The 14,273-nt window shown below is 52.1% G+C and overlaps 1 protein-coding gene across 1 annotated transcript in view; it reads right to left on the bottom strand.

The window, feature by feature from the left end:
* The window catches only part of LOC308157963 (splicing regulator ARVCF-like), a gene marked incomplete at both ends in the record, with an annotated part of 59,638 nt that extends 46,223 nt beyond the window's left edge, over positions 1–13,415 (bottom strand). Inside the window, 2 exons of the mRNA XM_080531557.1 lie at positions 2,650–2,701; positions 13,188–13,415. Coding sequence (XP_080387683.1) covers positions 2,650–2,701; positions 13,188–13,415 — 280 coding nt within the window. The remainder of the gene's footprint in view (positions 1–2,649; positions 2,702–13,187) is intronic.
* Positions 13,416–14,273: the final 858 nt, after the last annotated feature.

The following is a 14,273-nucleotide window of genomic DNA, read 5'->3' as shown; positions in this document are numbered from 1 at the left end:
CCAGACCTGTATGGTTACTACAGGACGACCCGTCCTCACGGTGCCTGGATGGATTACCCCTAAGATCATACCCTATATACACACACCCATAGACCGCCCCCAAGACAGCAGCACCCACTATAGATGCACCGGGAGCTATTTACAGAACGCAGCGGAGGCTACAAATACTTCAAATAAATAGTTAATTAGACGGAAACCAGATCAACCCTCTAGAGGCTAGCAAACACAAACACACACACTCATGGACGCACACACACGCGCACACACACACAGAGACACACACACACACCACCCCTCCTCCTCCTCGCAGGATGATCCAGTGATAATCTAATCCCTGCAGCTGAAGACAGACAGCGTGTTGTTGAGGGGAAAGTGAGGGGGAAAAGGCAGACGTAGCGTTTGACCTTCTGTGACATGAAGCCTCACACACCAGACGTCATAAACCCCCTCACCTAACCTTCTGTAATCCAGCAACACGACCGTCAAAGATAGAGAAGTAGAGAGATAGAGAGAGAGAGAGAGAGAGAGAGAGAGAAAACAGAAGGAGAGGGAATGAAGGTTGAGGAAAGGGGGGGGAGAGAGAGCCAGGAGAATCCAGTAATCACAGCACTAACCTGCTTCACTTCGGCAGGCATCGTCCAAATCCTTTTTGTGAAGCTTCCTCCTCCAAAAAAAAAGACCCAACACAATTTTCCTTTCTTTCCGGAAAAAAAAAGTTCTCTTTTTTTTCCTTCACCTCTTTCCCTTCTTCTTTCCTTATTTTTTAACGGGAGTTTCCCCCCCCCCTTCGTGAGCAGCAGAGGCAGCTCAGAGGCAGACAGCCATCCTTTCCCCCACACAGTCGCTCGTGCGTACGCTGACACTCTCTCTCTCTCTCTCCTTCCACTCCCCTCGCTCTCTCGCACCACACCACACTCTCTCCGAATCCTCTCAGAGACAGACAGAGAGAGAGAGAGAGAGAGAAAAAAAATAAAAACCCAGACCCCGCTCTCTCTCCCCTGCTCGGCTGAGATGCTGAAACGTTAAGGAGCGCAGGAGGCAGACAGCAGCAGCAGCAGACAGCAGCAGCGAAGACAAAACTGTGGAGTGACTCAAACCCCCCCGTTCGCCTCTGACGGTAGGAACCCAGAAAAAAAAGGAAAGAGCAAAACAAAACAGTGTGTGTGCGCGCACACACACACACACACACACACACACACACACACACACACAGGCTCACACTCTCAACAAAAGTTACCCAGTGAGGGAACAAAACCCTCTGGGTTGAGAGAAAAAGTAACGGGGGGGAGGAGAAGGGAGGAGGAGGAGGAGGAGGAGGAGGAGGAGGAGGAGGGAGGGTGTGTGTGTGTGAGTGTGAATAGAATAGCAGGTTCCCAGACAGGCAGCAGTTGCCCCGCGTTGTGAGTGGAGCAGCTCGACGCTGTGCCTCTCTTTCCTTCCTCTCTCTCTCTCCCTCTCTCTCTCCTCTCTCTCTCTCTCTTTTCTCTCTCTCTCGCCCTCTCTCCTCCTCACGCAGCATCTATGCAAACGAGGTCCCTGACGGGGGAGAGGCGGGGAGAGGGGGGGGGGGAGGGCAGGGGGAGGGGCCGGGGCGGGGGAGGGCAGGGGGAGGGGCCGGGGTGGGGGGGCCGGGGCGGGGGGGGCCGGGGCGGGGGGGGGCAGGGGGAGGGGCCGGGGCGGGGGGGGGAGGGCAGGGGGAGGGGCCGGGGGCGGGGGGGGCTGGCTGACAGACAGACGCAGCTGGAGCTCAGGGGGAGCCTTGCTCTGGCCCCACCCCACTGACATGCCAAAGGAAGAGAGAGAGAGAGAGAGAAGTCAGGGGGGGGGCACTCCATACTCTGCAAGTTTTTACGCTCATTCCCCCTCCCTCCCTCCCTCTCACCCCTCCCTGTGTGTCTCTCTTTCTCTCCCACCCTTTGTCCCGTTTTCTTGATATAAGGGGGGGGGGGGGACTATGTGAAAGAATTCCGATATAAGACTGTGACCAAGACTGAGGAAGAATGTTAATCTAATAATGTAAATGTACTTGGCTGCCAGAGAGACGCACGCACACAGAAGCTCCACTAAAACGGCTGAGACTTCTTTTCCTTTAGGACGACCGTTAAAGAAGACCAGCTCCAGGAGAATACTTCAGACCAGACAGGGCAAGGTATGGAGACAAAACAAACATCACGTGACGTCGTACATTACACGAACAGGTCCGATCGGAACAAGCGCTGTGGTTGGTTGAGAGGGCGTTCGAAGCCGTGCTCTGTTCCCTGCTAAAGTAACATCGACGAGGCGTCTTACCTGTTTACCTCACGTCGCAGTAACATCCCTGCTCAAACACTCCAATGACAACAGTTTGTTTATCCTACGAGGAATGCTAAAAAAAAAACTCAGCCGCTACCTCCTCCTCCTCCATAGGGTTCGGTTAACAGTTGACATGATGTTTCCCTCCAACATCTGTGTATTAACACTGTAATTACGCGGTTGTCGTTAACCTACAGTAAGAATTAGGCAATTGCATGTGATGTGGGGTTGAGGGGTTTGTGATATTACTCAACTGCAATAGAACGGTCCTTTATGAAAGACAGTAAAAACTGCTCACCTCCATGTCAATTACAAAGCTATGACTAATGAAGCGCCACGGTAGGAGGGTTCTGTCACCAACACAGTCACAGCCGAGGGCCGTTGTCAGGCCTGACACGAAGCGGATAGACTTTTACACAACGGTTCCACACCAAAAAACAACGAATTGTGACAAGAAAACAAAGCCGTGAGTCATTATTTTTGCGATAGGTTGTGGTAGTGTCTGTCCCTTATGCTGGGAAATAAAGAGTTCTCAAAAAGACCGCCGTTGTGTGATGTGATCAACGAATCGCGGTCATTGTGTGAATCGGGGTCAATCGTCAATCCAGAAGACGGAGAACAATTGAATCGCCGATCCGCTTCTCCGCCGCTCCAGTGGGTTCTAAACAAGACCCTGCGCCGACACTTCAAACAACACGCTCAATAATTAAACGAGAAAAACATCGGCGTGGTAACGTTCTCAAGAAACTGATGATGCCCTGTTTCCGTTTTAGTTTTTTTTCAGCGGCGGTACATACAAAAAAAGACACTATGCTATGTAAATAACCCATTGGAGCTAATCAAACCCACTTAGTCATTTCTTGCCTTGTCAGGGACGGGGGTGGTACAACAGATGGTGGAAAAGGTTAATGTACTGCAACACGGAGCGGTGTGACAGCCAAGCGGCCCTTAAAAGCCGCCGCATCTGTTAAAATCATGTTTTCTGCTCCGAGATGTCACGACGCAAAGTGTGAGGGAAGGAAGGAAGGAAGGAAGGAAGAGAGCGTGTGAGAGAGAGTGAGAGAAGTGACATCAGTCGACAAGCTGCTAAGACACCCATCTTCATTCTGGTGAATCTGTGAAGGTTGGCATTACGACGTCTGTCGGGTGGAGGAGAGGATGTGTTTATACCAACACTCCAGCATTGCTCACAACTCGCAAGAAAAAAAAAAGTCTCATGAGTTTCGACGGTAGGATTATTCCCCCCCCCCACTGAAAATAAGCAACTCATGGAGGACAAATGGCAGCATTGTGTTCCTACTATCGTTTCTCCCTGTTCAATGTAGAAAGTACCGTGTCAAAACTCAACTTGGGAGATATATGGATACATTCGTGTTGGTTTTCACTTTCTCTCCCTCTCTGTCTGTCAGTGTTTCAGTGTCCAGGTGGCTGAGGTCTGCCAAACGAGGCACTGGGAGGGAGAGAGAGAGAGAGAGAGAGAGAGAGAGAGAGAGAGAGAGAGAGAGAGAGAGAGAGAGAGAGAGAGAGAGAGAGAGAGAGAGAGAGCTAGCTAGCAAGTTGGCCAGCTAAGGCTACAGCAGTAGCTCTTATTCTCTGACACATTCCTACTCTGGCAATAATCGTTTCCTACAACCCTTTCCTCCAGAACTCAGACACTCCCTAGTGAGACCTGACATTCCAGACCTGACTCTTGCCACTCTGCCCTTCCGTAATGCGTTAATGTCCTGAGAATGGGGGGGGGGGGGTCTGGGTCTGGTTCTGGCCAGAGGAGCACTATAACTCACTTCCCCCCAGACCCAGACCCAGACCCAGAGGGTGGAGGTGCAGGGCCAGGGCTGCTGTGGTTGATAGGACGTGACAGGAGTGCGAGCCCAGTGGATGGAGGAACCGGAGAGGCCTGGCGCCATGGTAACAGACGGAACGGAACGAGGGACGGCCATCAAACACATCGTGGAACGCGTATGATTACCGCTTCCTCATTACATTTCATGCGTTTCTCAATGAGGCCGCCCGCCCGTCCGTCCGTCCTCCGATTTCTACCTCCACCGGCCTCCATTGACCCCAGACCCAGACCCATTGACACAGCGTGACGGGCCGTACCTAGGGGTGCGCTCCCGGTCCACATACCTTGCTGTCACAGTGAGTCCACCCTGTGCCAGTCTGCGTGGCGCCATGGGGGGGGGGCTGTGCCCACGGCACACCAGTTAGCCACCGCCACCTCGTCACTAACTATTAGCCATCACGTACCCTCTCTCCCTATTTATAGTATGGCACCACACACCAAACTACTTCTGTCTTAACAGTTCTGTGGACAAAATGTTGGAGGTTGGAGGTTGACCCCCCCCCCCCCCTTTGGGCCAAACACAGACGTTGAGAAATGTAATGATGTTTGATCGGTTAGGTAACAGCACACGTGAATCTATTTACTTCAGAACCCGAAAACACCGGAATCGCTTTTATTCCATCTCTCTGTACACAAGAGTCAAATTCTTTGGTTTTGGTTCTTCAACATTGGCATCGCAGCATTCAGATACAAGTAGTAAGTAAGTAAGGTAAACAAGTTAAATAGGTAGCCCTACATTGATTAAGTAATAAAGTGATGGTTTTACGGTGGCTTCAATAGTGCAAAAATGCTGCGCAAAATACGATGATATGAAATGCAATATAATACAGTACGGTAGTTAAGTAGTCCAGTGGCATACAAGTAATCCAGTAGTGTGCAATAATAATAATAAAAACGTTTATTTGTATAGCCCTTTTCCTGCTCAAAATACTGTAATATGTGTGCGTGGGGTTGGCTTGGGGGTGGCAGTCTTTTGTTTTCTTCAGTGTATTTCTCCAAAACATGCTTTAGTGACACTTCTGGTCATGGTTTTGCTCGCCGTTTACATGCCTGTAACTCACGTAGTAAAAGTGTCGCACCAGCACCTTTAAAAGAGTACGAGCATAATTAAATCAAGGCTTTGAAGAAGAAAAAAATCACTTCCAAACTGCTCATGCGTTTTCTGCATTCCGACTGGTTTCAATTTAGCTTTCAAACGAGGGGTGGAGGGGGGGGGGGGGGGTGAACGTCCAACCTTGTTTGGTTATATATACACGTACACAGAGAGGCAGAAGGTCACATTCCTGGAGTGGCACAAGGGTCCTGTAAAGGACAGCCCCCCCCCCCCATCACCCCTCCCCCCCCTTATTTAAACACATGGTGTCCCTCCTTGGCCAGAAGATTGGGAACGCCAATCTCCGCCTGTTTAGAGAATCACGGTCATCTCCAACTCACACGGTCACCTAATGCTGTCCGGACGGAGGGAGGGAGGGAGGGAGGGACAGACAGACAGACCGACAGAGAGAGAGACAGGCAGACAGAGAGACAGGCAGACAGAGAGACAGACAGACAGGCAGACAGTCAGACAGAGATACAGACAGGCAGGTAGACAGACAGACAGAGATACAGACAGACAGACAGACAGACAGGCAAACAGACAGACAGACAGACAGGCAGACAGACAGACAGAAAAGACAGACAGACAGACAGACAGACAAACAGACAGACAGACAGAGCAACATTGTTGACTGCTGCTCCCCAACACTCAGCCCTCAGTAAGGCTGTCATTAATGACTCCAGGGGGGAGAAGGGAAATGGAGGCGATTTTCCGAGCCTGTTAGTGCTCTTAGTGAATGTAATGGTTTAATAGGTTGTGATCATCAAATGGCGGGGCGGTGCACCAGAGACAGGCATTAAGCACACCAGCAATGAGGCTGGCTTGAAGATGAAGGTCTGACTCCCCACTGGAATATAAATAGCCTGCTGTACAATACGCATCCATCTCTATCCCACTCTCTCTCTCTCTCTCTCTCTCTCTCTCTCTCTCTCTCTCTCTCTCTCTCTCTCTCTCCCTCCCTCCATCCCTCCCTCTCTCTCACTCCCTCCCATCTTCTTTCCTCTCCGGGAATGTGCCCATCTTCAGTAGAGTAGAGTAGATCCCGTTCCTTTCTCTGTTACCCACGATGCAATGAGCCTGGGACACAAAGAGGGGCTTTAACCCCTCCTCCCGAAGTCAAGACATGTCATAACTCACGGGCCGGGGCGCCTCCACCTGACCCCAAGTGTTGACAGAAGGGAACAAAAGTTCACATACTACTGTACAATATATAGAACCCCATGTCATTACCGTACAATACACAGAACCCATAATAGAACCCATGTCTTACGGCTCAAGATTGTCCGGCTTAGATTTCCGACAGAGGTAGCCAGCAGAAACAAATGGAGGAGAAAAGTGCTGAGTAAAGTGACAAGACTGAACAAACAGCACACGTGGGTTCCCAGCCAAGGGGGAGTCGACTGGAGCGTGAACAGTGCCTCTATACGGGACTGGAGAGAGAGAGAGAGAGAGAGAGAGAGAGAGAGAGAGAGAGAGAGAGAGAGAGAGAGAGAGAGAGAGAGAGAGAGAGAGAGAGAGAGAGAGAGAGAGAGAGAGAGAGAGAGAGAGAGAGAGAGAGGAGAGAGAGAGAGAGAGAGAGAGAGAGAGAGAGAGAGAGAGAGAGAGAGAGAGAGAGAGAGAGAGAGAGAGAGAGAGAAAGAACGGTCCAATGTCCAAAACCACAAAACAGAAACAGAGAAAAGAGGCTAAAAGTGGAAGAATGGACCCCAGCCCACGGAAGAGAAAACAGGTGTGGGGAGGTGAAAGCAAAAGCAAACAATGAAGGCGTTTTCACACCAGAGAAGTAATTACACATCTACTTGGGGAGGAGGTAAAAACGTTCCCGGATGGCACAGGGAGATGGAGGGGAGTGGAGGGAGGGAAGGAGGGAAGGAGGGAGGGAGGTGGAGGGAGGGAGGGGGGAGGGTTAGCAAAGGGTTGGGGGAATACTGAGGCTCATTGTTAGGCAGGTGATTTACGAGAGACTGGAGGGCTCCCCGGGCCCTGCCAGTGAGGATATATCTGCCTTCGCTATAGCGCTCTGGGTTCCTTTGTGTCCATTGTGGTTGGGCAGGGCCCGGGGACTGAGGTGGGGGGGAGGAGGAGGGAGGAGGGGGAGGGAGGAGGGTGAGGTAGGGAGGGGGGAGGGGGGGAGGAGACCATACGTCTTACCCACAGACAGTTCCACACATCAAAGGGGGGGGCTGCACTGTGTTTCCTCTTAAAGCTCACAGGGTCCTTTGAAAAACTTCTCACAACATTTGCACAGGGATGCCGGCGTGGCTCGGCCTCGGAGCTAGCCGACGCGGCTAGCTGTCTGCCTGAGTCTCCTGAATACTAAACGACGTTAGGTGAAAACCCCAGTAGTAATGACAGCTCTTCTCTCTTTAATCGGTTTTAAAATGTGATGTGTGGAATTATAGTGTGTGTGTGTGTGTGTGTGTGTGTGTGTGCGTGCGTGTCGATATGAGCTGGGTGTTCTGTCTTGAACAGGTCGATGATGTCCCTACCGAGAGATAAGGTGGTTATTATGTACAGGCGTCGGTATGCAATGAGGTCATGTCCTCCATAGCCCCCCCCCCCCCGCCCCCGCCAGACAGACAGACAGACAGACGAGGCCTGAGTGTCTGTCTGACAGGCTGAACAGTGACAGGGATTCTCTCGCCCTATTCAAGCAGCTCGACCTTTCGAAAGCCTTTCCTTCTAGACTTCTCCTTGAGGCAGAAATCAATTTACCACAGGCGGGGCGAAGGAAAACAGAGCTGGAGAAAGAAAGGACGCCGCGTTTTAACGTCGTCGTCCCTAGCCGCGTGTCTCGTCTCCGTTCATGAGCGAGGACACAGAGCCGCGGTGCTTCATGTCAGCGGTTCCCTTGGTAACACCCATCGAGGAACTTTATGAGAAGTGTCCCGGCGGCATTGTCTTGATATTCTTGAAGACACACAGTCTCGAAGACACGACTGTAAACCGGGTGCGCGACGATTCCAAAAAGGGTTCGTTCAATCACGACGACTGAGCAACAAACAACACTATGTGTGAAGAGGTCTTGGGGAAATACACCAATACAATTGTTGTTTACAAAGACAATAGGTGACACCCCCACCCCCCCACACACACACACACACACACACACACACAAACACACACCGCACAAGCTCCTCACAGAGATGCTATTCCTCGCAGAGTGTGGCAACAACATCCTCATCATCACGGCGTATAGATTCAACCAACACAACAAAACCCGACTTTACAAGATCTGGAGAGATGTTATCCTTCCCTGTCACTCTGGGTTATGTACTCCACTGCTTGCCAAACCCGGCTGTACAGGGACGTCGATGTTAATCTGACGGAGGGGGGTGAATTATTGATAGTTTTCCTTGTTTTGACCACCGGTACTGACGCTGCCCTCAGCGGGAGACACATGAATCATGGGGGAGAGGGAGAGAGAGAGAGAGAGAGATGGAGAGAGAGAGAGAGAGAGAGAGAGACAGAGACACAGAGAGAGAGAGTGAGAGAGAGAGAGAGAGACAGAGACAGATAGGAAAGAGATAGGGAAAGCGATGGACAGAGAGAGTGAAAGAGAGAGGAAAGAGAGGGACAGAGAGAGAGAGAGAGAGAGAGAGAGAGGACAGTCTGTGAGGCACGCTACACAAAGAGAAGTCCACTGACAAGGATCGAAGTGGCTCTTTGCCTGCCCTCCCCCCCCCCCGACCCCCAACCGTCAGAATACAAGCCTGGCTTCAGTCTACTGTACGCTGCTCAACCCCTGGGGAGGCCGCGTCACGTTCATATTGTGCTCGTCTGTCTAAGACGGTGTCTCGCAGCCTGTCGACTGTTTTTGAAGAGGGATTTATATGAATAAAATCAATTTTCTTGATACTTTTTTCTTGGTCGTATGGCATATCCAACGTTGATCTCCAAGGTAATCATCACTACGTGCAAAGAATTGTTGAGTCTGTGTTTATTTAGTGCAAGAAAGGTCAAAAGTCGAATGAATCAGATGCTGTATATTTATACATCTATTACAAGCCTTACAACTACTTACACTACTTACAATATTTGACATTCTAAAGCCTGGTACTATACTATACAATCAAGAAGCGAGCTGACTGACGCGTCTTCTTCTTTTCGTGCTTCGGCAATTTATTTGCCCCTGTTGCACATGGCTGCCTCGTACAGGTCAGTCAGGGTACTACTACCCTGATCACGCGAGATTTCTGGCTTGGGGGACGAGACTCTAGACTGTCGTAGATCAGATCTTTATGTATGTCGTGTGCTGTATTGGGAATATCGGAGCACACCACACACAATACGATCAGAACTGCTCAATCCATGATTTTTCATCTTCATGTGTGGGGTCTCTCTCAGATAAAAAATGTGTTAAGATTTAGAAAATCTTTATGTGTGTACCGGGCGAGAGAGAGAGAGAGAGAGAGGGAGAGAGAGAGAGAGAGAGAGAGAGAGAGAGAGAGAGAGAGAGAGAGAGAGAGACATGACCATCGGTCATCACAAAACAACGCTACTCACAACATGATGAGAACTTCACAACAGGAAACAGGAACAGAGAGAGAGAACGAGCTAGTCCATGACCTCTGCTTTTAGATCCTCCGAAAACTGCACTATTTAATCAGCTGTTGATAAGGAGACCACCAACCATCATTCATCTTAAAGTACGTAGTAGCCTTGAGAACCGATGGTTCTTGAACCTAACGGGCCTTAGGGGGCAGGAGCCTATCTCCTGTTTCCGTAGCGCGAGGCGACTTGATGTACAAGTACACCCCCCTGGACATGACGCTGGTATTCGCAGGGTCTAACCCCACCCAATCCAACCCTTAATGCTGAGCGCCAAGCAGGGAGGCATCGGGTACCATTTGTATAGTCTTTGGTGGTTTGACTCGCGGGGATCGAACTCACAACCTCTCAATCTCAGGGCGGACGCTCTAACCGCAAAGCACTGAGCTGGTTGATTGAAATCTGAACTGATGACAACACAGTTTTTGCCACTTTCAAGACATTCCACAGAGCTCACAGCGATGGTAAACTTAGGAAAATTGAGCTACAATGACTTTCTTGCAGAGTTGGAAAGGATCATTCACGCCTTTTTGTATCATCCCGATTGGACTACTGTAATTCCCTTTTCACCTGCCTCGACACATCCACCCTGGGCCGGCTACAAATGGTCCAACATGCAGCTGCAAGGCTGTTGACTAGGTCCAGAAATCATGTCATATCACCCCCATCTTAGCATCCCTACACTGGCTCCCCATCAAATATAGAATTAATTTCAAGGTTCTGGTCATCACCTACAGAGCCCTTCATGGTCAGGCACCTGCCTACATCTGTGACCTACTGCGTCCCTACAGGCACTGTAGGTCTCTCAGGTCCTCTAACCAGGGTTTGTTGGTTGTCCCCCGTGCCAGATTGAAGACCAAAGGTGATAGAGCATTCCAAACCGTGGCTCCCAGGCTTTGGAATGCTCTGCCCTTGGATCTTAGATCAGCTGGCTCGGTCGAGGTTTTAAAAAACAGCTAAAGACTGTCTTGTATAGACAGGCTTTTGGATAGCCCCTAGGGCCTGTCTTTCTGTGTCCTGTTGATGTTGTTGTACACCTGTTGTCTGTTACTTGTTCTTATTTTCACTTGTTTGCCTGTTTTAACCTGCTGTGGCTTTCGCTCTTGTATTATGTTTTATTGTGTTTCTTCCTTGTTATGTAAAGCACTTTGTGAACCTTGGTCTGGGAAAGGTGCTGTATTAATACATTTTACTTACTTACTTACTTACATTCCCTCCCTCCCTCCCTCCCTCCCTCCCTCCCTCCTCTCCTACGTGTCAAACACGGTGCAGCAAGACAATGCTACACAACTAAGTGAACCAAAGTGAAGGTCAGGTCAGCTCCAGTACAGGATATAGAGTCGGGCCTCTCCAGAGCTGAAGGAAAAGCTCTGTCGGGAAAAATAATAATTCAGTGACTAAGCCTGTTCATTAAGCATGGACTCTCTGTTCCATTAATCAGACTGTGGCCCCTCCCCCTCCCCCCTCTCCCTCTCCTGACCTATCCTGTAACTAACGGAGGGGCCTGCGGAGCGTGCCACCGCCCCGCGCCTGGGAGACCACGGCGCTGAACCACGACCCATTTTAATCCATCATCGCAGTGCGGGGATCGGTCTTTGTGTGTGAGTGAGTGTGCGTGAGTGTAAGTGTGTGTGTGTGTGTGTGTGCATGTGTGTCAGAGAGAGCGTGAGTGTGTGTTTGTGTGTCTGTGTGTGTGCGTTTGTGAGTGAGTGTAAGTGTGTGTGTGTGTGCATGACTGTAAGTAGGTGTGTTAGTGTGAATGTCCGTGAGTGTGTGTGTGAGACAGTGTGAGTGAGTGTATGTGTGTGTGTGTGTGCATGACTGTAAGTGTGTGTGTCAGTGTGAATGTGTGTGAGTGTGTGTGTGAGACAGTGTGTGTGTGTGTGCATGACTGTAAGTGTGTGTCAGTGTGAATGTGTGTGTGTGTGTGTGTGAGGACTGAGGAGCCCCGCCCCCTCATCGCTCACCTCAGCTCATTATGTTAGAGTGGTCTCTCCACGGCACGACAGCCCCCCACCCCCACCCACCCCCCCCCCCCCCCCCCCCACGCCTCACAGCATCAGACTCCTCAGGACCAGACTAGGAGCCGTACGGCCAGGCCAGGTGTCTCCTGCACTGCCCCCCCCCCCCTCCCCCCACCCACCCCCACATACGCACACCCTGAGCCAGACTTCCAGTATATTATGATGATCAACAACCACCCCCCCGCCCCCCCCCCCACCCCCCACCGCATCTTCCTACACTCCATCAGGTAATTGCGGGGGGGGGGGGGGGGTGGACCCTCGCATCCAATCTATCCCGGCGTTTATGAGGCGTTTATGACGAACGGGAGAGGGGATCTAACGCAAGTGATTTGGTGGGGGGGGGGGGGGCTGGGTGTTAAACGCCGCTTAGGCTGGTGCGTGTGCGGCTGGCCGTTCCGCCCAATTGACCGGCCGAGGGTGGGGGGGTTGAGGACGTGAGCGATAGCAGAGGGGGTGCGTGGCGGCGGCGTGTGTAGTAAAAAAAAAAGAGCCAGGCTAATTCACTGGCTGTCGTGTTAAAGCAGCGCTCTTGTAAATCACACAGCAGTCGGGGGGGGGTTAGGAATACGAGGGGGCAGCTGCTAGCGTATGCAACAAGTCGCCCGGGAGTTCGGCATCGTCATCGCCGGGAGAACAGGCGGTGGCCCAAGAAATATGACAATGAAGCTGGTTTTTACTGTCATTCCTACTCTTAATGATTCTGGGTTTTTGGGCGGGGGTTTTGGGAGGGGGTCTTTGGGGGGGTTTTGGTAGGGTTGGGGGGGGGGGGGTGACCGGTGACATTCTCAGGGTCCCAGCCGAGCGGGGCAAGCATCCGTCCTTCAGTCCGTCCTGGTTGGCGGGGGTGGCTAGACCGAAAGGTCTAACGTCCAATCAGAGACACGACAAGACAATATCAAAGAGCATTGTGGGTGGAAGGTGGACGGTGGGATCGGGTGACGGAGGCGGAGGAGGAGAGGAGGAGAGGAGGATGACAGTGGGATGGAATCGCATCCCCTCCACCGCCAAGATGATGATGAGTCACCAGCCACGCGCACTCACACACACACACACACACACACACAACACACTGCAACAGCCCAGCAGCACAGAAGTTCTGCACAGAACAGAACACCAGGCCCCCCGGATCGGAGAGAGAGATTGATCAAAGAGAATATCGAGTCACACAACAGTGATGATATCGCAAATTGCCCCATCATAGCAACATGACCCAGATACACACGGAGATGGAATGGCGTCGCCTCAGATGGTAGGAGGAGGAGGAGGAGGGGAGGGGGGAGAGGGGAGGGGGGGGGGGTGAGAGAAGCAGTCGGAAGCGGGCAAAAGCAGGTAGGCGGGGAGGTACGGCCGTGACGGGGGGCAATGGGGGGGTGGGGTTTACCTGCATCACCACCTGCTGCCAGGCCAGGGGTTGGCTGGCCAGGGGCGCGTTAGGGGGCCGCCGCCACCCACCAGCCGGTCGGGGGGGGGGCAGGGGGCCGCGGTCCAGCTGCAGCGACACGTTGCGCCGCTCCTCCTCCAGGGCGCGGGTCAGCCGCTCGAAGCGCGCCTCCTGCTCTTTCACCGAGGCCATGATGCTGGCCGCCGAACACACGTCATAGTCCTCCATGGCTGAGGGGGCGGGCCGGGGGGCGGGGCTGGGGGGGGGCTGGTCTGAGCCAGGGTAGGGTAGGGAGGAAGGGAGAGAGGGGGGGAGGGAGGGAGGGCAGGGAGGGGGGGAAGGAGGGAGGGAGGGAGGGCAGGGAGGGGGAGAGCAGGGGGGGAGGGAGGGAGGGAGAGCAGGGGGGGAGGGAGGGAGGGAGGGGAGAGGGAGGGGAGGGAGGGAGGGAGGGAGGGAGAGAGAGAGGGAGGGAGAGAGGGAGGGAGGGAGGGACGGACCGTCAACAAGGACGATGATGTTGATTGGCAGAAAAAAAAAAACTGGTTACAATCGAGTAGCAACATCAGTAACCTGAGGACAGCATGTTTCACTAAGGACAGCATGTCCACACACATTCCACACCAGTAAAAGGAGGAGAATAGCGAAAAAGACACAAATATGACACGATGCACTTTGCCCTGAACGATAGTCACACTCTTTCACATGGACTATGTGGAGGTGGTGATGGACAGGGTTGAGGTCAGACTCCGCTCAACAAACGTTCTCTCTTACCATCTCTCACGATCATAAAGGAGAAAGGAGAGATCTCTCTATCATGGCACACACGTTCCGTGTCATGCACACACACAGCCATGATGCACCATGGGTCAATGTAACACAACTGACACGACACAGTACACTTCATACAGACACTTTCAAACTCTCTCGCGCACACACGCACACACACACACACACACACACACACACACACACACACACACACACACACAAACACACACACACACACTCTCTTTCAGTCTCTTTCCAAGCGCCGTCACCTCACACGAACACAGCCAGGGTACAGGTGCATGCTCCACAAAAGTCATC

This window comes from Nansenia antarctica, assembly GCF_963989245.1.
Source record: "Nansenia antarctica genome assembly, chromosome: 5".
In the NCBI taxonomy this organism is placed as follows: Eukaryota; Metazoa; Chordata; class Actinopteri; order Argentiniformes; family Microstomatidae; genus Nansenia; species Nansenia antarctica.
This window is presented reverse-complemented; position numbering and strand designations above follow the sequence as displayed.